A 23,253-nucleotide genomic window follows, 5' to 3' on the forward strand; every position below is an offset into this window, starting at 1 on the left:
CTGTTTATTAAAAACAGGGATTTTCTCAAATATAAATTAATATTATTATATACATTAGCATATTGCGAGTTCTTGACTCGGTTCTCTGAGCGTTTGGTATCACCTAATGCCCCTGTCCACCTCGCAGTAAATAGGTACCCATGAGTTAGTCTCCTTGTTGTGGGGTTGCATCCTGAGGACAGAATGGCTCATTCTGTCAATGAATCAGACGGATCGGATCGAATCGAATCGAGCGATCGGACACCGGGCGCATCCGATCCCTCGATGGTCGTCGCCCCTCAACCAACAACATTGACGGAATCTAATTGGACAACCGCCAGCTAAGGAAATTAGCTGTGGGTAGCTCTGGTTTGCACGTCTCCCAACACTCAGTATTGGCTTCAATATTCTCCCAAACATTATTTTAATGAATATCCAACAGAATGTATGTCATATGAGAGCCTGTTGCTGGAGACCAGTCTCAAAATAACCCCTTAAAAATATGCAAAAAATCGAGCATGCATCATTTATCTCGATAAAATCAGTTAAAGACACGAATGTATTATATTAAGGGCGACTTCCAGTGAGGAGTGGTATAAAAGACAACAGCCAAAGTCTCTGAATACATTTGTTTTTATTTCCACGGATTCAATTTAATATTCTTTCACCGCGAAGATCACCGTCGCTGGGAGGCCGAGCTCAGAGCCTAGGGATGTTGTGAGGCTCCATGGAGGTTCCTACAGGAGGCTCCATGGAGGTTCCTACAGGAGGCTCCATGGAGGTTCCTACAGGAGGAGTCTTGAGAACTGGGGTATACAACATAAAGGCGCTGTTGATCTTACGAGGAACTCTGCTGTGAGGAATCCTGAAGCAAGGCGACGAGTCACAATAACGTGGCTGAAGAATGTTGACCAGACCACACAATTATTATTATTAACATCTTTATTGACAAAATTAATTACAATTTTGCCTAATCTGAGGATTTTGATAGTCTTATTAAATTGAGGTTAATGCTAGTATTCACTGTCACGCAGGACAGAGGGTCATACATAAGACCACACACTTGAAGGTGAAGGGACGACGACGTTTCGGTCCGTCCTGGACCATTCTCAAGTCGATTGTGATTGTTCTCAATCGACTTGAGAATGGTCCAGGACGGACCGAAACGTCGTCGTCTTTTCACCTTCTAGTGTGTGGTCTGGTCAACATCCTGAAGCAACATTTTAAACGCCTTGACAGACCATAAAATAGATAAGGAATTTAAAAAGCTAACTGATCCATACGAGGCCTGAAAAATTACTATGATTAACGTGTCCAAATTGAATGAATCAAAACCAGTGACTGCAATGAAATAAGCTAAAATGAAGTATGAGGAACATATAGCAGAGCAGATAACGACAGATCCTAAAAGATTCTTTCAGATATACGAGACTGTGATCGAGTAGAACACTGGGCCACTGAAGAACGAGACAGATCTGGCAACTGATAATAACAAAGAAATGTGTGTGTGGTATTCTAAATAAGTACTTTGTCCTTGTATTTACGAAGAAAAGAACATGATAATGTGCAGGCGATGAGTCACAATAACGTGGCTGAAGTATGTTGACTAGACTACACACACTAGAAGGTGAAGGGGCAATCGACTTGAGAATGGTTTAGGACGAATCGAAACGTGGTCGTCCCTTCACTTTCTAGTGTGTGGTCTGGTCAACAACACGATAATATACCTGTAGCTGAGCAAACCGGTGTAAATGGTGCTTAGGAGTAGTTAACTAGTTGAACAGTTACCGGGGAAGAAGCTGTTAACAGAATATCTAAATGATCCAGACGGTCCAGATCCTCAAGACCAGACGGAGTATTTACCAGAGGTCCTTGAAGAAAGTAAAAGCCTAGCGTATTAAACCAATGTCTTGCATATTCAATGAAGTATTGGAGTCAAATGGAGTACATTAATCGTGGAGTATTACATATGTGCTGCTGATTTATGAAGACAGATTACGTGCAGTAATCTATCAGCCAATTAGCTTCATGTCTATCGTAGGAGAATATTGGATTGGTTTAAAAAAAATTCTCATTAGTTTCCACCAAATCTCAAGAAATTGACAGTGGAGAGGACTGCGACATTCTATACCGTAACTTGCATAAACTCCTTGGATAATATCCCACATGTAAAGCTCACTAGAAGGGAAGAAGCACTCTGTATTCGAGGAGGAGGGAAGGGGGGGGGGCTGTGGGTTAGCCAAAGTTAATTTTTTATTTAAAAGAAAACGGAGGAATTAAAAAATATATATGACGAAGATATAAAACGATACAAAAATAGGGAAGGAAATATAATAGAAAGATTCCAAACAGCTCCAAGAGGACTTTGAGAGATCTTTAGATAAGCTGATATATGGAAAGTTCTGAGACTAGGTCATGATAACCAGATATCAACTGTGCGATGGTAAAATTAAATAAAAAAAAAGTGTCATGATTAATACGGAATAAGACAAAAGGATTCTGGGATTCACTTCAAGAAGCAGAAGGATATATAATCAAGAGGAAATATACACTGAGATATACCCATCTTCTTAGAGTATAAACAATGAGAATATACTTTAGCCTTGAACTATGTCCAGGACCTCGTAGCCTGGTGGATAGCGCGCAGGACTCGTAATTCTGTGGCGCGGGTTCGATTCCCGCACGAGGCAGAAACAAATGGGCAAAGTTTCTTTCACCCTGAATGCCCCTGTTACCTAGCAGTAAATAGGTACCTGGGAGTTAGTCAGCTGTCACGGGCTGCTTCCTGGGGGGTGGAGGCCTGGTCGAGGACCGCGCCGCGGGGACACTAAAGCCCCGAAATCATCTCAAGATAACCTCAAGATCTCAAGATAGGACTGAAGTATACTCGCTGGGGAGTCTTTAACAGCTCTCAGGTAGTTGATAGGTCTTAAGCTTAACACGAAACCAAATTTTTGCATTATTTTCCAGCTTTATCTTACTCCTGTTTTCCTTATTTAGATTACGCAGCTCAGTAATTGATAAAGATTAAGCCACCCAAAAGGTGGCACGGCCATGAATAGCCCGTAATTGGCAGCTCAGTTTCGGACACCGTACTATGTAATGGACAGAAATTCCCTTGAATGTGTATTTAAAATTGACAAGGATAATTCCATGAATTAGAACCCTCGCTAATGAAAAGAAAGAGATTAAGAAAGCTTAACTTATATTATTTCAAAAGGCGAAGTAAGGATGTTATAATTGAAGTGCACAAGTAGATGAAGGGGTAAAACAAAATGGATGTGATTAGGATTAATATAGGAAAACAGAACACGAATTAATGGATACAAATGGATGAAAAAGATAGTGACAGCAGCGTGAATGAAAACAAGACACCCAACCCACACATCGGAACCAAGGAGCCGAAGCCCAACCCCTCCCCTGGAAACACAAACCGAAACTGTCTCTATTTTCCGCTTGTTACAACTTGTAATAAAGTTGTTACATTTTGGCTTAACGTGTTTATGACGTATTAGAACGTTGTTACAACTTGCTATATTGGTTGTTATAACTGGTTAGGAGGTGTTAAAACTTGTTCGAACGTTGTACCAACGTCGTAGTTTCGTTGTGTGTTTGGCGGGTCCCCTCCTCCCCCCCCCGCAAGCACAACTAGGTGAATACATATCTGAAAACAAATGAACTGTCGACGTTTCGGTCCGTCCTGGACCATTAGCATGCCGTGGGACTTGGTAATGGTCCAGGGTGGACCGAAACTTAATCAATTTCTTTATTTTCAAAATTGTGGGTCGGGTGTCTAAAATTGGAACAAGTTCAGATTTAAAAAAAAAAAAACATGCTGGTTAACGAGGTTTTGGAAATAGGTGTATAGTTAATTTATGGAACAAATTACCGGGTAAGATAGACGTAGGATCGTTAGGTTGTTTCAAGAGAAGGTTAGACATGTGTGAATTAGTTTAGTTGGATGTAAATAGGAGCTGCCTCGTATAGGCCAATAGGCTTTCTTCAGTTCCCCCCCTTTTAATACAATCACGTCTAAAAAAAAAAAAAAGACTATCGCATCTCTGATTTGAGTGTAAGCCTTTCTTAACAGGCCTATCACATCCCCCATTTGGTTAAGCGTGATTATGTGTGATTACGGGTCACAAATATCTATAATTTCTTCGTTGTCAATTCGTCGAGCTCCTCCGGGCAGCAGGCGTTGGGACGCGAGGACGCGTGTGGCGGGTACTTGTGTTGGTTCCAGTGGTGAACCCAGGCGGTGAAGGGCCGTCCAGCGCCCAGGTCCTCCGCCTCTTGGAAGGTCTGGGGTAGCGGCAAGCCCAAGGTCTCTGGCAAGAATATGGATGCCAGCAACGACACCAACGACAACACCACCATCACCCAGTACTGGAAGGCCGGTCCGAAGGTTGACTGAAAGCATATTCACTATTCAGTCAAGAACCTAAAAATTAGTAAAACCCAACCCACACACAGATGAAAATAAAGTGGCGACGTTTCGGTTCATCCTGCACCCTTATGAAGGGAGGAACGTCGCCGCCTTCCTCTCAAATGTGTAGGTTGGGTTTCTGATTTTCAATCACGTTGTGATAACATTCTATGCAGACAAATCATATGATCATCACGGAGGATTAAAGTTGTTGAGGAAATCATTAATTGAGCTGAAAAAATATGATTTATATTCATACATTTGTTTCCGCAGTGCAGTGAAATTTCTCAGTCTCGTAGAGTCTGAGGTGAGAGTCTTAAATCATCTGATTGATCAAGAAATTACAGCGAATTGATATTTGGTTATACCAAAAAACTAAGCAGTAAAACAAGGATAACCAAAGCATTCCTCAGACGCTACACAGAGTGCTCTAAACCCTATATTTGTAACACAAATACAAAAATGAGGCCATGACATATATGACACCGCCCATGACACCTTGCACGTGTGTCTCAGGTGGTCAGGCATACTGGCACTATCAATCATACCTACCCAGGTTGTCAAGAATACTGAAATTGTCAAGCATACTTCTCAGGGAGTCAGTAGTATGCCTACCACGCTCAGCATACCTGCCACAGTATGCTTAATTTGCCATTCATGTGCCAGTGTGCTAATTATCACAGCATGTTAATATTGCCTTTCTATATTCCATCTACATTTTAGGTTCAGTCAATATTTCTTCATAATAATATAAAATGAACTTTACACAGTTGTCACACTTGAATACTGTAATCTTGTGAAGTAAACTGATATACAGACCCGATCGTCAGATCGGCTCTGTTCTTATTGGTGTGTAAAGAAAGAATTGTTCAACTACCACTTTTCTCTCTCTCTCTCTCTCTCTCTCTCTCTCTCTCTCTCTCTCTCTCTCTCTCTCTCTCTCTCTCTCTCTCTCTCTCTCTCTCTCTCTCTCTCTCTCTCTCCCTCCCCGATCCAGAAGAAAGTAAACAATTACGCACGTAGTGACTACGACACAAAGAGGATACATACATGCAGGATATAGGGAGACACGACCATGGCCAGCATCCCGAAGACGATGGTGATGCCGTAGCCGGAGGTCCTGATGGGCGTGGGGAAGATCTCCGAGGCCATGAGGAAGACCACGTAGAGGCCCTGAGTGGCCAGCAGCTTCACCATCGCCACTACCGACATCAGCAGCCACTCATCTGCAACAGTGGAAGATGTAGTGGGAGGCTTCCCTCTGTCTCGCTCTCCAAGAACAGCAAGTGATGTAGCAGGTTGCAAGGTGATAAAGGAATATAAACAACAGAGTGCAAGGGGATATAAGAATGTAAACAGCAGGTTGCAAAGTGGTTTAGGAATGTAAACATTAGGCTGGATGGCAATTTAGAATCCCCGTTGAGAGAGAGAGAGAGAGAGAGAGAGAGAGAGAGAGAGAGAGAGAGAGAGAGAGAGAGAGAGAGAGAGAGAGAGAGAGAGAAGGAGCAAGGCGAGGTTACCGTGGACACAGTAGGTGGCGACGACGGCGAAGACCGCGGCGAGGAGGTACGTGATGAAGCACATGAACCGTCGGCCCAGGTAGTGTGTGATGAGCCAGCCCAGGACGTTGCTGGGCAGCTCCGACGCCGACAGTATGAAGTGGCTGAGAAAATAGTTGCTGGGCATCACGTTGATCCCGAGCATAAGCACTCCGTACACCACGAACATGCAGTACCTGCAGACGTAAACACGGTTTTGTTTATGTTAGAGGGACCTGTTGTGTAAGAGAGGGATCTGTTGTGTAAGAGAGGGATCTGTTTATGTAAGAGAGGGATCTGTTGTGTAAGAGAGGGATCTGTTGTGTAAGAGAGGGATCTGTTTATGTAAGAGAGGGATCTGTTGTGTAAGAGAGGGATCTGTTGTGTAAGAGAGGGATCTGTTTATGTAAGAGAGGGATCTGTTGTGTAAGAGAGGGATCTGTTGTGTAAGAGAGGGATCTGTTGTGTAAGAGAGGGATCTGTTGTGTAAGAGAGGGATCTCTTATGTAAGAGAGGGATCTGTTGTGTAAGAGAGGGATCTGTTTATGTAAGAGAGGGATCTGTTGTGTAAGAGAGGGATCTGTTGTGTAAGAGAGGGATCTGTTTATGTAAGAGAGGGATCTGTTGTGTAAGAGAGGGATCTGTTGTGTAAGAGAGGGATCTGTTGTGTAAGAGAGGGATCTGTTGTGTAAGAGAGGGATCTCTTATGTAAGAGAGGGATCTGTTGTGTAAGAGAGGGATCTGTTGTGTAAGAGAGGGATCTGTTTATGTAAGAGAGGGATCTGTTGTGTAAGAGAGGGATCTGTTGTGTAAGAGAGGGATCTGTTGTGTAAGAGAGGGATCTGTTGTGTAAGAGAGGGATCTGTTGTGTAAGAGAGGGATCTGTTATGTAAGAGAGGGATCTGTTGTGTAAGAGAGGGATCTGTTGTGTAAGAGAGGGACCTGTTGTGTAAGAGAGAGATCTGTTGTGTAAGAGAGGGATCTCTTATGTAAGACAGGATCTGTTTATACGAATAGTTCATTGTATCGAGGCAGCCAGTGTATATATACATGTTAGACTTATATCTAGGTCTCTACATGGTCGAAATACTAAACTTTTCCCAAGACGCAACCCCACAAAAAGCTAACTATATACTGCTAGGTGAACAGAGGCATCAGGTAATAGGACCCCCCTCAACCATTTGCATCCCGTCCTCAGGCAAGGCTTGTTATACCAGCGGTCGTCCCCCAAGACAGATCCGTCCCCCACTATCCAAAATTTGCTAGTGGAAGGGTGCCAGGAAGGAATGAAAGGGATGCCAAAGGTAACAGAGAAAAGGGATACCAGAGGTAAGAAAAGGAAGAGAGGGAAGGGGGGAGGGTAAAAGAGGACGGGAGTGATGGAGACAGAGAGTGAGGGAGTGAGAGAGGAAGGGAGGAAGCTTTCTCTTTCACTCCCTTACTCCAAAGGGTAAGGGAGTGATAGAGGAAGCCTGAGTAATGAGGACGGGGGACAGGATGTTGCTAGAAAAGACACACACGCCATTATGAAGAGGAGGACGGCCCGGAGCCGGAGCTTGGGGTAGGCGCAGGCGTGGGTCAGAGGAACCGCTTGCGGCTGCGTCAACATTAGGTCCCTCAGGTCGGATTCCAGATGCTGGCCAGAGACCTTCGTAGTGCCGTTGACACGGGCGACCTGCAGAGCAATACACGCACGTATTAGAGTGTGTGTTGTGTGTGTGTGTGTGTGTGTGTGTGTGTGTGTGTGTGTGTGTGTGTGTGTGTGTGTGTGTGTGTGTGTGTGTGTGTGTGTGTGTGTGTGTGTGTTCTTTATTTTCTGTATAGATGAACACACAAAGTTTAATAAGTTGGAAGTAATGGTTCAATAGAGTTATGTGATGCACACTTTATTTTTATCGTAATGAGATTGTCAGATGCCTAGGGTGTCAGATTATATTACTACAGGTGTTGTGTCATATATTGGGGGTGTCAGGTGTTGTGTCACGTGCTGGGCCGTCCGGTGTTGTGTTACATATTGGGGGTGTCAGGTGTTGTGTCACGTGCTGGGCCGTCCGGTGTTGTCATGTATATAGTCACATCAGGTGTTTTATAAATCACAATCTTAAATAAATCACATTTCACCGCAAACAGAGAGGCGTAAAACAGGGAAATTTTTGTGGAAAAAGGTTGGCATTCTAAGAGATAAGGGATTAAAACCCTTAGGAAGGCGTTCCGCGGAATGACCCCGACAGAAAAAGCAATGGGGGAAAGGAGTTGGATCTCTAATTTGAGTTCTTAGGACGTCCATATATATATTATCGGAATAACTACGTGGCACTTACGGGCAACCCATACCCGTGCCACCTCTTGGGTGACAATCTTCATCAATCAACAATGTGGCATTTGGTAGAAACCTTAAGGATGGAGTTAGAGGGAGGGAGGGAGGGAGATGGAGCAAAAGCAAAATATTTTTGAAAAAGGGAAAGTTAACCTAATGAAAATGGTCTGAGATGGGAGAACTTAATGGAAAACTTCTGTGAGATATGGAAGGAACCCCAACTGAGGAGGTACAGGAAAGAAGCAAGAAACTCTATTGATAATATTTTGGGGCAGGAGAGAGGCGTCCTAACGTGCAAGAGAGAGGTGTCCTAACGTGCAGGAGAAAGGTGTCCTAACGTGCAGGAGAGAGGTGTCCTAGAAAGCAGGAAGCAGGAGTCCTAGAGGTACATCCTGTCAGTGCAGGCAGGTGAGGCCAGGACGTACCTCCATCAGGATGTCAGAACACTGCTGCAGCTGGCCCTTGGACAGAAGCCACCGAGGCGACTCAGGTAGGTACCTGCAGAACCCAGACACACACCACATTACACGCCTTCATTAGAGCACAGTCGAAGATCTGATCAATATATATGCACTCCTCTATGTCATCGCTGATCTTTATACAAACCCAATCTAACCGAACCCAACCTAACTTAACCTAATCTAACCCATCCTAACGGAGCCTAACACAACCTAATCTCCGTTAATACAATTTAACGGAACGATACACTGTGTACGATTTTAACAATCAGAAAACGTATCTTGTTGAATCATTTTGTGTACGATTAAACCATTCCATTAAACAATATTTTCAATATCTGTCAATACGATTTAAGGGGAAATAAAGATGTAGTGAACAAACAGTAGCTTCTAATAAGAACCGAGCAGATGTTGCATGTGTTGTCAGATGTGGCAAAGACCAACAAATGTTTTGTTTTAATCCACCAGGGGTTTTAAAACTACAAACCCGGGCCTGGGTAGCAGGTAAGTAGGTAGCTACCTCTCCGTAGCAGGGTAAGTAGGTAGCTACCTTTCCGTAGTTAGGTAGCTAGGTAGCTACCTCTTCAACCCCGTTAGGTGTCACTTCCCTTATTTGTACGTACTGATGTGTGCATGTTTTCTTCAGTGGGACAATTTCAAGCAAATTGAATGATATCTAAGTTTATCATATATAAAGAAGCAGCTGGCGAGGCAGCTATAGCTGACCAGCACTCGAGCAAACGAGCCATTTCCTGTGCAACAGCAGGAGGGCGCAAGCAGCCCACAGCCAGCCATGACATCAGGACGAACTACATTATTAAATGAAAATAAATCACCAGAGTGGCAAGGGATTATGTACACCGAGAGTTGTATTCTGTGTCTCTGTGTGTATATACATCAAGGTTATTTTGGCTCTTGGGCTATGTCCAGATGTAAAGTAGGCTTGTGGTTGGGCAGTAGGCTACAGTAGTGGTATTAAACAACCCGTCCTTTTAAAATAACGTCGCTTTTCGCTCGTATGCGCGCTATGGCCAAAAATGGATGTGATTTGAAATTAAATCGGCTCACGAAAGTGACGTACTGTTCCGTTTACTGTTTTGAGTCCTCCGGCTTGTTGACCAGACCACACACTAGAAGGTGAAGGGACGACGACGTTTCGGTCCGTCCTGGACCATTCTCAAGTCGATTGAGAATGGTCCAGGACGGATCGAAACGTCGTCGTCCCTTCACCTTCTAGTGTGTGGTCTGGTCAACATAATTTAACCACGTTATTGTGACTCATCCTCTGGCTTACTCGGTTAGGTTAGGAGAGGAAACTTTCAATTAACGGTTTTCATGACGTTTTGAAACCTTAGGAGAACTTCCAGCCCTCCTAACCTACCAGAGGACCCTTAACTTGCTGTTTTGGAAAACAAAAATCCAAAATTTATTTTCAATTATTTTTAATTGAAAATTATGTCCCTTTTCGGCCATACGGGCAAACGGCCAAATTCAGACGCAATTTGTAAGAAGACAGATTGCTGGAAGGTAAGACTAAGCTATATTTATTGGATTAGCTAAGTCGAGGTCATAAATTGTCATATTTAAATAGATTAGGATACTTTAAGTTACTTAGAATCCTATATATTACTCCGATTAAACGTGTTTCTTTCTCTTCCGGTAAACCTAAAATAAAAAGTACACCCCAAGTTACAATCAACTAAAAATAAATGTTACAATTCCTCATCAAAGAACTTAGGGCTTGTAATTCTTAAAGTTCTAGTAAATACAAACGAGAAACTTGTTTTAACATCTGAATTGCGCCCAAAGAAGAAATTGACGTAATTTCCATAGAATAATCAGCACTGCATATACAGAAGGCAAATGACTATGCCTCTTGTCTTTCTCCAAGTGGCTATATTCGTGCACAAACCGTTCGACAAAGCTCGTTTTCTGATTGCCAAAAACAGTATATTCATTAGGTTAGGATATATTACCTTAGGCAAGGTAATAAGTTAGGCTCCTTTGAGTTAGGCTATATTAGGCTAGATAAGTTTAAATAGGTTTTAAAGTCATTTGGCAGACCATCTTGTGTAAGATGTCACTTGTATCCGTCCCTGTTGGCCCGGATAGATGCAATGAACAGACAACGTACCTCCAATACAAGAAGCCGACGATGGAAGGGACGCAGGAGAGGAAGGCGAGGTACTGCCACTGGGGCAGGAGCCACGCCACCAGCGCCGTGAAGCACATGCCGAGGGTCCAGGACACGAAGGAATACATTGTAGCCACGGCTCTCTTCTCTGGAGGTATCATCTCTAGGACTGGAGAAGAGGAAGGGGGAGGTGTGGAAGCTTTGTTTTTACACACAAGGGAGTGAAGCAAGATGTATAGTTACTGAGACGCAGCACATGACGCACCATAGCACGCCTTGCCGGCAATTTGGTTCTGGGTTCGAGTCCTGGCCGGGGAAGTTTGACTAGACATCAATCTTTAAAATGTTCGTCTCTGTTCACCCAGCGATAATTGCATACCTGGTTATTAATCGATATCCTGGTCATATTCCAGGGAAAACTAGAAAGTAAGACTTACCATGAGCAGTGGGAAGCGAAAAGTTCTCAGCCTGCTAAGAGAAATCAGAAGTAGTCTATTCCTGTACCTACCTGGGTACAAGAGGTAGTTACTAGCGACGTGCCACAAGAGGTATAGCTCCTGACCCCGTACCACAAGAGGTATAGCTCTTGACCCCGTACCACAAGAGGTATAGCTCCTGACCCCGTACCCCAAGAGGTATAGCTCCTGACCCCGTACCACAAGAGGTATAGCTCCTGACCCCGTACCACAAGAGGTATAGCTCCTGACCCCGTACCACAAGAGGTATAGCTCCTGACCCCGTACCACAAGAGGTATAGCTCCTGACCCCGTACCACAAGAGGTATAGCTCCTGACCCCGTACCACAAGAGGTATAGCTCCTGACCCCGTACCACAAGAGGTATAGTTACCAGCGACACAAGAGGTGAAGACTTACCGATAATGTAAGGCATGAGGTAGTAAGTCTCAAAGCTGAGTCCCTGAAAGAAGCGGAGTGCGAGGTGTAGGCCGATGTGGGAGACCCAGATGTAGGAGATGGTGAAGACGACGTGGATGGCCAGAGACAGGAAGAACACTTTCTTCCGCCCCAGGCTGTAGAAGACATAAGAGTTAGACGACTTACTATCTTAGAAGACGTTAGAAGACTTACTATCTCAGAAGAAGTTAGAAGACTTACTATCCTAGAAGAAGTTAGAAGACTTACTATCTCAGAAGAAGTTAGAAGACTTACTATCTTAGAAGAAGTTAGAAGACTTACTATCTCAGAAGACGTTAGAAGACTTACTATCTCAGAAGAAGTTAGAAGACTTACTATCTCAGAAGAAGTTAGAAGACTTACTATCTCAGAAGAAGTTAGAAGACTTACTATCTTAGAAGAAGTTAGAAGACTTACTATCTTACTATCTTAGAAGACGTTAGAAGACTTTCTATCTTCATTGGTGACAGTAAGTCTTAAGAACATAATAATATTAAGGACCCTGCAGAAGGGTTTGTTGGCCCATACGAGGCAGTTCCAATTTATATGCACACAAATTCGTACACGAGGAAAATCTTTGGTTGGATTCCACCGCCCTGCTCAAAAAGATTTTCTTTGAAGATATGTCAAGCTACTGTGATTTCATATATATCTAATCTACGCTTCAAACCACATGGCCATTCCACGTTGATCTTGTCATCCGGTAATTTACTCTATATATGAAAAACCCTATTTTCAAACCATTATTTTTCCAAGTCTTTCCTGAATCAAAACTTATCCAGGATATATCTATTGTTTCGTGGTCTATTTTGTGTTGATATATTCATAACTTTTTTTGTATATTCCCGCTCTATTATACGGTTTTATCTACTAATATACTTAAATCATGTCGCCCCTTACTCTTCGTCTGTTCGGAAAGTGTAAGTTTTTATTAATTATCTTCATAAAACAGGTCTAAGACAGAGGTGATAAATCTTAAGGATATTATTCAATTGTTGGTAATGCTTCTATAATTAATCCCAATATCCTGCTTCCTTTATTCCGAGCGGATGTGTGCTCTCATTGTTTGGCTTGAGACCCCTATAGTGACCCTGCAGGTGTCAGGATAGTGTGGCACCCTCAGCTGCAACTTCAAGTCTTTAGGGTCAATAGTGTTGGCACCCTCAGCTGCCCCAACAGTGCCAGGCTTTATAACCAACACCGAGGCGCTTGTGTCATCCATCCAAGCCTTAAAGTCGAACAGTATAAGAGTGTAGTAGACTCAGGCTTCAGGGTCATTTCATCAGATTTTAGGGTCAATTGTGAAGATACCTATAAACCATCGTTTCACACTTCAGGGCCATATTGTCCCTAATTATAAGCCTCAGTGCCAATAGTGAGGCACTATAGACTCTCCTTAAAGTTTTATGGCCGGCAAGTAAATTCCAAAAGAAAATAGCAAATATATATTAACAAAACACTAGAAAAATAAATAATTTCATCGGCGTTTATGTAAAGTTTATAGTTACTTCTGCTAAGACCCACACGAGTCGAGTCGCGGCTGACGACGAACTGGGTGGAGCAGAGCTGATGGGAGACTCATATAAACTCACTATTTGTCGGCGATGAGTGGGAGGAAGAAGGTGCCGACGGTGTTGCCGGCCATGGTGACGGAGAGGACGTGGTGGGAGTACCGCGCCCGCTCACACACCCACCCGAAGGAGGTCGCCACCGTGGCGCTGAACTGCGACGCGTCGTGCTCCCAGCCGCTGCTACACTCTGCGGACACAACCTCCAGTGAGACATAGATCAGCCCGTCCTCCTAAGGTTTCTCAACGTCAAGAAAACGGTCAATTTAAAAGTGCCTTTATACCAACCTACCAGAGGACCCGAAACTGAAAAACTGGACAGTGCGTCAATTTCGCGAGCCGCTTCCATTTTCTAGTACGACAAATTTTTGGCCTAATGTGACGCATACGATCAAAATGCGACGTTCTTTGTAGGAAGACAGATTGATACCCCGGACCCCCGGACCCCTGTGACCCGGGCATAATGCTAACACCAGTTCCACAGAGTGTGACATTAGTGATAGTTCTCACTGATCCTTCCATGAGATGACACGAGTTATTTCAGACGACACTTATATAAGATTACCGCCGCCCACCAAAGTTGCCTCAAGAATGGGGAGATAAGGTAATTATCGGGAGAAAGCAAAACCGTTAGGACTCTGTAGTGCTTGGAAGGAATATGAGGATAAGGATTTAAGATAGGCCGGAGGAATGGAATGGTGCCCACCCATTTGGACAGTTACGATTGAAGGCCGATCTGCAAGAAACGGCGCCCTCGCTTTCCCCTCGAGTCAAAGTGGTTGGGCACCATTCCCTTCCCCCTCTTTTTCATATCCCGGTTCTTAACCTGTCCTCACATCCCCCCCCCCCCCAAAGTGCTCATCACTCATGTTAGCTTAGGTTTCTCCTGATTTTCCCTTCAAATGATATTGATTCCCATAATTACAACTGGTTCTTCAAGAAGTGCCGGACCAACCGGACTGTGTTGGGCCTGCGGCCCCTCCAATCAACAGCCTGTTGGATCAAGCTCTCCCAAATCAAACCTATGGCCCCGGGCCGAGCTTGGGGAGTAGAAGAACTCCCAGAACCCCATCCAGGTACAATCCAGGTTGCTATAAGTAAGTGGACCCGGCTTACCTCGGGCACGGGAGACATCTCCCGTCACGCAGGGTGCAGTCGCGCCTCCACAGATCTCCAGTATCAGCTCTTGATACTGGTAATGGCTCAAAAGGGCCACCACTTACGGGCTATTCATGCCCGTGCCACCTCTTGGGTGACTTAATCTTTATCAATCATCAATCAATCAATCTTACCTCGGGTCTCGTTAGTGATGGCGTAGGTGGTGTGGTTGTTGTCGCTCCACTCGACCCCGTACATCGCACACTTGTGGTAAGTGTTCGACTCAAGGTTTCTGGCGGAAAAAATTAAAGTTAGATAATATAGATTTTCTTTGGTTTGGTATATCAGTGCGTAACCTTATAACTTGTTAGTTGAAAACACAATAATATTTTTAGTAGAAGTTTAATCATTAATATTTTAAACTGTGTATTCCTTCATAATGTTGTGAAATACAAAAACGTTCAGAGAATATATATGGGGGTTGAGGCATCACCCAGTCTTTGGTTTTGATAATTGCTTACAAGCTTCACCACCACGACCAGCAGTGACAGTCTATCCCATTAATGATAGTAGCATTTCACCCACAACGATGGTAACAAGCCAATTGCGATAGTCTTACGTAAATATCGTAAGAGGGTTACTTACGTATCTTAAAAAGCTATACTGGGGTATAGTAAAATCCTGACTTGCGTATTGTTAAGGACTTTGCATGGGTATTGACAGAGGCTTAATTGGATATTGTAGTCTTACCTGAGTATTCCAAAAGCTGAGTATAGTATAAGAGTATAGTAAGAGAATTGTAAGAGCCTTAAATGGCTACATTAAGATACTTATATCTAAGTAACGTTAGTGCCTTACCTGGGTATTGTAAGAACCTCACCTGGGTACTACTGTAAGACTATATAGCGTGTTACCTGGGTATCGTAAGCGCCTTCCACTCCTCCTTAGTGAGAGTGGTATTGGTTGGCTCCGGAACATAACACCAGTGATCTGGTTCTACCACTTGGAACAGCATCAGGTTCATCTGTGGCCAAAGGTACAAGCACACTTCTTCAGCCTTAAACTGTTGTGAATAACCTAACCTTTAATTCCACCCCTTACCCCATAACACGCACCTTTAACGGTTTTGGATACATGTTAATATGCTGCAAGATTACCAAGTTATAAACATTGATCCATGTATTGCTTCTCATTATAAAATAATGATGATAGTCTTTTGTACTTCATATGTTAAATTATCCTATAGAGGTGTGGATTATATGTTGTAGAGGGTAGACACAGCCTAAATTGTTGCATAGTGCAGTTGTGTTTACATAGTATATTGAAGATTACATGATCCTGCAGTATTGTATTGCTGTAGTATATTTTTGTTGATATAAAGTGAAAGGCAAAGACACGTACTGGTCGCGTCCACACGCACCCAGAGCCTCAGATGTTGCCATCTTGCTCATCCCAGTATTAGGATTAGTGATAAATTAATGGTTAATTTACTGCATTCGGGTGTCTAGCACTTGTGTGAATTAATATAAACATATATATGTAATATTTGTCTGTTATGTAGACTCGGAATTGTGTGTGTTAGGATCATATGTGAGTAATATTGGATAGGCTACCTAGTTGAAAGACGATTTGGCTGGTCGTATTCCAGGGAAAATTGAGATTAAGGACCTGCTCGAAACGCTATGAGTGCTAGTGGCTTTACAAGAATGTAACAATTGTATATATATAAATAAAGAAATACAAAAATTGAATGGAGGAAACCACAGTTCAGTAAATTATTAGGTGCAAATTTGTTTTCTCTCTTGTCCTGAAATAATTTTAACTAATCAATCTGTTGTCACCGTTATCATTATGCTTGGTATGTTAGTTAACCTAATTGTGGATAATGCTATACATGGGTGGAATGCCTGAAGATTATACTATATATGGGTGGAATGCCTGAAGATTATACTATATATGGGTGGAATGCCTGAAGATAATACATACTATACATGGGTGGAATGCCTGAAGATTATACTATATATGGGTGGAATGCCTGAAGATAATACATACTATACATGGGTGGAATGCCTGAAGATTATACTATATATGGGTGGAATGCCTGAAGATAATACATACTATACATGGGTGGAATGCCTGAAAATAACACAATACAGCTGTTTAAACAACAGTGATATAATTATTACAGCTCATCCTCCTGAAATGATAATAAAGTAATTATGAAGTCGAAAGTACAAATATGTCATAATGGACCGCCAGAATGTGTTCTTTTTTAGTACTTAATCTGGACAAAAAGCTATGATTTGTTCAGATCTGAAACCTATGTTTATGGTCAGCACAAAACGTCGACCAGACTGTGCGACACAGTGGTTGCCAGGATCAGGTTAGGTTACCGTTACCTGTGGCAGGTGGCTACAGGTGATGGATCTCCCAATCCTGAGCACTCCAGTTGCAAACTCTGTGAGCAGGAACTACGGCATGATCTCCCGCACTACATCACCGAATGCCCAGTTATTAGACCATTCAGACTCATGAGCATGAGGCACCTGGAGTTTTGTAATTACTTTATTCACTCTCGTGTTCTTGAAGATATCCTCATAATGCACCCAAAATTTGCCAGTGCAGGCTACTTAGCTTATAGCCCTGTATGACTAATCATCCTGCGAGATTGGGACTTTTAGTATCACTGCTGCCTTATTCACTTGTGTTGATATCCTCATGATGCTCCCAGAGTCTGCCAGTACAGACTACTTATCACGTGCCTCTGTATGACTAACCATCCTGTGTGATGGGGATTTTTAGCATCACGTAGCTAGCTTTTTGACACACTGTACTCCCCTTCATATAGTCTAGGGCAGCTGCACAAATGCACATGTACCTAAATGTGTTAATAAAAATAAAATAAAAACTAAATGAATATATTGTGTTAATAAAAACAAAAAAGTAAAAATGTGACTTACTGGGGCTCCATTACTACATATTGGTACTTTAGACCACATAGTTACAAGAGTACTATCATTTCAGATGGATGGGTTGTATTATTACTACATACAACACTGATACAGTTGTATACACACACACACACACACACACACACACACACACACACACACACACACACACACACACTACACACACTACACACACACACACACACACACACACACACACACACACACACACTACACACACTACACACACTACACACACTACACACACTACACACACTACACACACACACACACACACACACACACACACACACACACACACACACACACACGAGACGGGATCTAGGTACGCTGTGCAAGATTAGATAAGCAATGTAGAATAATATTTGATATGCACTTTAAATTACACAAACAAGACTAAACTTCCATGTCCGTCATTCCTCTCACTAGAGCCACGGGCTCGTCCCCATTACTTATCTGAACAACTAGATCTGTGTAGTATCCTCAGGAGATACATATCAAGGGGAGTCTGATAGCACAAGGGTCAAGTTGGTACGCATTTATGTTTTTTCTTTAATTTGGATAGATACCACTACACCAGCTCTCTGGTGATAGGACTACCAAGTAGTTTAACAGCCTACAGGTCGTTTAATACCCTACAGGTTGTTTAATACCTACAGGTCGTTTAACAGCCTAAAGGTCGTTTAACACCCTACAGGTCGTTTAATACCCTACAGGTCGTTTAACACCCTACAGGTCGTTTAACACCCTACAGGTCGTTTAACACCCTACAGGTCGTTTAATACCCTACAGGTCGTTTAATACCCTACAGGTTGTTTAATACCTACAGGTCGTTTAACAGCCTACAGGTCGTTTAACAGCCTAAAGGTCGTTTAACACCCTACAGGTCGTTTAATACCCTACAGGTCGTTTAATACCTACAGGTCGTTTAACACCCTACAGGTCGTTTAACACCCTACAGGTCGTTTAACACCCTACAGGTCGTTTAACACCCTACAGGTCGTTTAACACCCTACAGGTCGTTTAACACCCTACAGGTCGTTTAACAGCCTACAGGTCGTTTAACAGCCTAAAGGTCGTTTAACACCCTACAGGTCGTTTAATACCCTACAGGTCGTTTAATACCTACAGGTTGTTTAACACCCTACAGGTTGTTTAACACCCTACAGGTCGTTTAACACCCTACAGGTCGTTTAATACCCTACAGGTCGTTTAACACCCTACAGGTCTTTAACACCCTACAGGTCGTTTAACACCCTACAGGTCGTTTAACACCCTACAGGTCGTTTAACACCCTACAGGTCGTTTAACACCCTACAGGTCGTTTAACACCCTACAGGTTGTTTAACACCCTACAGGTCGTTTAACACCCTACAGGTCGTTTAACACCCTACAGGTCGTTTAACACCCTACAGGTCGTTTAACATCCAGCATGTCGTTTAACACAGTAGTTCGTTTCTGGTTTTGGCTTCCTGTGACTACCTACCTGACTGACTAACCATGAATCACTTGAACGGCCTTGCCCAATGACTAATCGACTTGAAACTTACATATAAGATTAATAACAAGAAAAAAAGCGATTCCAACTTAAATATAAAAGTGTATTACACTCAATGACATTTTAATAATCTCAACAATAAATGTATTTTGCATTTGACCTTCAATAAACTTGCATTTAATGGACACATATAACGTAGTGATTGGGTTTCCATGGTGTGTTTTTTTTTTATTATTTTTAAGTAATGGTGTAAGGAATGAATATCTTTAGTTTATCTTGAGGTTATCTTGAGATGATTTCGGGGCTTTAGTGTCCCCGCGGTCCGGTCCTCGACCAGGCCTCCACCCCCAGGAAGCAGTTCGTGACAGCTGACTAACACCCAGGTACCTATTTACTGCTAGGTAACTGTAAATATATTTCCACTACATGGATACTGGCTACTTACCGTGACTGCCGCGAAGAACGAGATTGGAACGAAGACGGCCCCAATCAGCCACCTCTGGTAGGAGCCATAGGACCCAACCGATTCCAAAACGTCGTCGAAGTCCAAGGCCATGGTAGCTAGAGGGGGCGTGGCACCCGGGCAAGTCCTGCGCCTGCGCAGACACGCGTCCAAGCCACCCCTAATGTCCGCCTTGCACCTACTCCTGTTTTTTTTTTAAAGATAGCTTTGATTATTGTCTTGTTTTTTTTAAAGTTCAGAGTGCAACTCACCAGAATGTTGATTCTATGTCCCATGTTGAAGGCAGACACGTCGAAAATTATATTAAAAAAGTGTGACTTTCAATGGGTAGTTACATTCTAGTGCACATTTGCAGTCTATATAGATGCTTGGTGTGTGGTAGAGAACAGTCCCTCGCTAAACAGAATAGAAAAAACACCATTTCATCTCTGTAACCATCATCACTGTCTGGGTATTGCTGGGGATCCCCATCTGCAAGTTTCCGTCTCCTTCACCACCTCCCCCTACCCTTCACCCCTTCCCCTTACCCCTTCCCTTACCCTTCATTACTCTACCATTTACAGGATGAGTATAAGGTGCACAACAAACCACCACTCACAGGATGAGTATGAGGTGCACAATAAACTTTATCGCTTTGTGATACATGTTTTAAATATAAAAAACTAGAAAATATGAACCTTAGAAAACAAAACAAGGTGTGTTATATATATATATATATATATATATATATATATATATATATATATATATATATATATATATATGAGAAAGATTTCAGCGGCACATTTTAACAGGATTCGATTAAATCCTCTCACATTCAAAAGTGCCAAATTGTAGTTTTATTTATGAACTAAATTGACAATTAGCAGAGTCTGTGACTCGATCAACAGAGTTATGATGGCAGTACAGAAGTCACAATTGACTTTACGTGTATGAGAGGAAGTTTGCATCATCTGCTGATGTACATTGGACTAAATGTGAGTCTCGGTCAATCCCTAAACACATTGGGAATTTTTCAAACCTTGATTTTTTGGTCATAAAGTTTCTAAACAAAAATTATATGTCTCTTAGGCACAACACGCATTAAATACTGCTAGGGGCCAGATTCACGAAGCAGTTACGCAAGTACTTACGAAACCTGTACATCTTTTCTCAATCTTTGGCGGCTTTGTTTACAATTATTAAACAGTTAATGAGCTCCGAAGCACCAGGAGGCTGTTAATAACAATAACAACAGTTGATTGGCAAGTTTTCATGCTTGTAAACTGTTTAATAAATGTAACCAAAGCCGTCAAAGATTGAGGAAAGATGTACAGGTTTCGTAAGTACTTGCGTAACTGCTTCGTGAATCTGGCCCCTGGCTCTGTGTCCCAGGTATAATTTGTTTTGTCGGGGGACAGGAAGGCTGAGTGTATTCATACACGGGAGCTGGTCGGCCGAGCGGACAGCACACTGGACTTGTGATCCTGTGGTCCCGGGGTCGATCCCGGGCGCCGGCGAGAAACAATGGGCAGAGTTTCTTTCACCCTGATGCCCCTGTTACCTAGCAGTAAAATAGGTACCTGGGTGTTAGTCAGCTGTCACGGGCTGCTTCCTGGGGGTGGAGGCCTGGTCGAGGACCGGGCCGCGGGGACACTAAAGCCCCGAAATCATCTCAAGATAACCAAGATACACGTTAGGCTTTTATCGAGATCCCCCTTACCCCCTCCCCCCCCCCCCACCACCACCACCAGGGTCGAATTACTGACCCCGCCCAGGATGCAACCTCTCAACAAGCTGACTAACCCCTGAGTACCTACTTGCTGCTAGGTGAACAGCGGCATTAGGTGAAAGCAAATGTGCCCAACCATTTCTGCCCCGCCGGGGATTCTAACCCGGAATTCTCGAATGTGCGTCGAGAACGAATCCAACTGAACTACCGAGACCCTTCTGATTTGTACCGAGGTCTTCCCCAAGGTTCAACTACCGACCTTTCCCAGGATGCAACCTCACAACAGTTGAAGTTGCATCTGTTGCAAGCTCACAACAGTTGAAGTTGCATCTGTTGCAACCTCACAACAGTTGAAGTTGCATCTGTTGCAACCTCACAACAGTTGAAGTTGCATCTGTTGCAACCTCACAACAGTTGAAGTTGCATCTGTTGCAACCTCACAACAGTTGAAGTTGCATCTGTTGCAACCTCACAACAGTTGAAGTTGCATCTGTTGCAACCTCACAACAGTTGAAGTTGCATCTGTTGCAAGCTCACAACAGTTGAAGTTGCATCTGTTGCAACCTCACAACAGTTGAAGTTGCATCTGTTGCAAGCTCACAACAGTTGAAGTTGCATATGTTGCAACCTCACAACAGTTGAAGTTGCATCTGTTGCAACCTCACAACAGTTGAAGTTGCATCTGTTGCAACCTCACAACAGTTGAAGTTGCATCTGTTGCAACCTCACAACAGTTGAAGTTGCATCTGTTGCAACCTCACAACAGTTGAAGTTGCATCTGTTGCAACCTCACAACAGTTGAAGTTGCATCTGTTGCAACCTCACAACAGTTGAAGTTGCATCTGTTGCAACCTCACAACAGTTGAAGTTGCATCTGTTGCAACCTCACAACAGTTGAAGTTGCATCTGTTGCAACCTCACAACAGTTGAAGTTGCATCTGTTGCAACCTCACAACAGTTGAAGTTGCATCTGTTGCAAGCTCACAACAGTTGAAGTTGCATCTGTTGCAACCTCACAACAGTTGAAATTGCATCTGTTGCAACCTCACAACAGTTGAAATTGCATCTGTTGCAAGCTCACAACAGTTGAAGTTGCATCTGTTGCAACCTCACAACAGTTGAAGTTGCATCTGTTGCAACCTCACAAGAGTTGAAATTGCATCTGTTGCAAGCTCACAACAGTTGAAGTTGCATCTGTTGCAAGCTCACAACAGTTGAAGTTGCATCTGTTGCAACCTCACAACAGGCGTTTAACTTCCGGGAACCTATTTACTGCTAGGTAAACAGAGGCATTAATTAAGCGAAATGGAAAGTGCCTAATTATTTCTGACTCGCCCGGGAATCTAACTCGGGATTCCTGATAGGAAGTGCAGAACCAAGCCAACTGTACCACGAAACAGTTGGGAGGTTTTCACCCAGTTGTACATACACACACTGTGTACACACACTGTGTACACACACTGTGTACATACACTGTGTACATACACTGTGTACATACACTGTGTACATACACTGGTGTACACACACTGTGTACATACACTGAGAATCTAATCAAGTCCTGGACTGTTAAATATTAAGTCACTCGACATTTGCTAAGTTGGTCAATAAGCTGTTATGGTGCCCTAATAACACAAACAGTGGCTGACAGACCTCACGCCCAACACAAGACCAACCTGGTGGACCAGCAGTGACATCAGTCAGCGTCTCGGCGAGGCTGACGGTCGAGTGGCCGACGGGAGGGCAGTGTCGACCGTCTGTTGGCTCCGTAATGAGTACTGAAGGACACGTCATGGTCCGTGCGCAGCTGGCGCCACGCACCTCCGGGCCTCGCTCGGGGGTATGGTCATAGCGCACTGGAGACTAACCCATGGACTTCATATTATAATTTGGATAGGTCATTGTGTCGTGGGACAGGCAGCCAGTGTATATACACACTCATATTTATACATGTTAGGGTCATATCAAGGTCCCCCCATTCAAGGTCAAATTACTGGCTCTTCCCAGGATGCAACCCCCATAACAAGCTAATCCGTAGGTACCCATTTACTGCTGGGGTGAACAGGGGGCCCTTTAGGTGATAGGAAGCGCTCCAAATTAGCCGTTTCTGTCCCACTCGAGATTCAAACCCGGAATTCCCGTATGTATTTGCCTAGATTAGGCTATATTAGGAGCTCGGTT

General features: G+C 43.3%; 1 protein-coding gene across 2 annotated transcripts; it reads right to left on the reverse strand.

The window, feature by feature from the left end:
• Positions 1-589: 589 nt before the first annotated feature.
• On the reverse strand, positions 590-22,904 carry LOC123766506 (beta-alanine transporter). 2 transcript variants are annotated; one of them, XM_045755715.2, is made up of 12 exons: positions 22,749-22,904; positions 19,347-19,548; positions 15,346-15,455; positions 14,626-14,723; positions 13,358-13,523; positions 11,727-11,881; positions 10,853-11,021; positions 8,686-8,758; positions 7,464-7,618; positions 5,926-6,140; positions 5,456-5,631; positions 590-4,389 (listed from the first exon to the last, which is right to left on the reverse strand). In XM_045755715.2, the coding sequence occupies exons 2-12, from the start codon at positions 19,455-19,457 to the stop codon at positions 4,129-4,131; spliced, it is 1,689 nt and encodes a 562-aa protein (XP_045611671.2). In that variant the 5' UTR covers positions 19,458-19,548; positions 22,749-22,904; the 3' UTR covers positions 590-4,128. The 2 variants fall into 2 exon arrangements, with proteins under 2 accessions (XP_045611671.2, XP_045611672.2); XM_045755716.2 differs by having other exon boundaries at positions 19,347-19,551; positions 22,749-22,861.
• Positions 22,905-23,253: the final 349 nt, after the last annotated feature.

Source organism: Procambarus clarkii, chromosome 62 (genome assembly GCF_040958095.1).
Source record: "Procambarus clarkii isolate CNS0578487 chromosome 62, FALCON_Pclarkii_2.0, whole genome shotgun sequence".
Classification (NCBI taxonomy): Eukaryota; Metazoa; Arthropoda; class Malacostraca; order Decapoda; family Cambaridae; genus Procambarus; species Procambarus clarkii.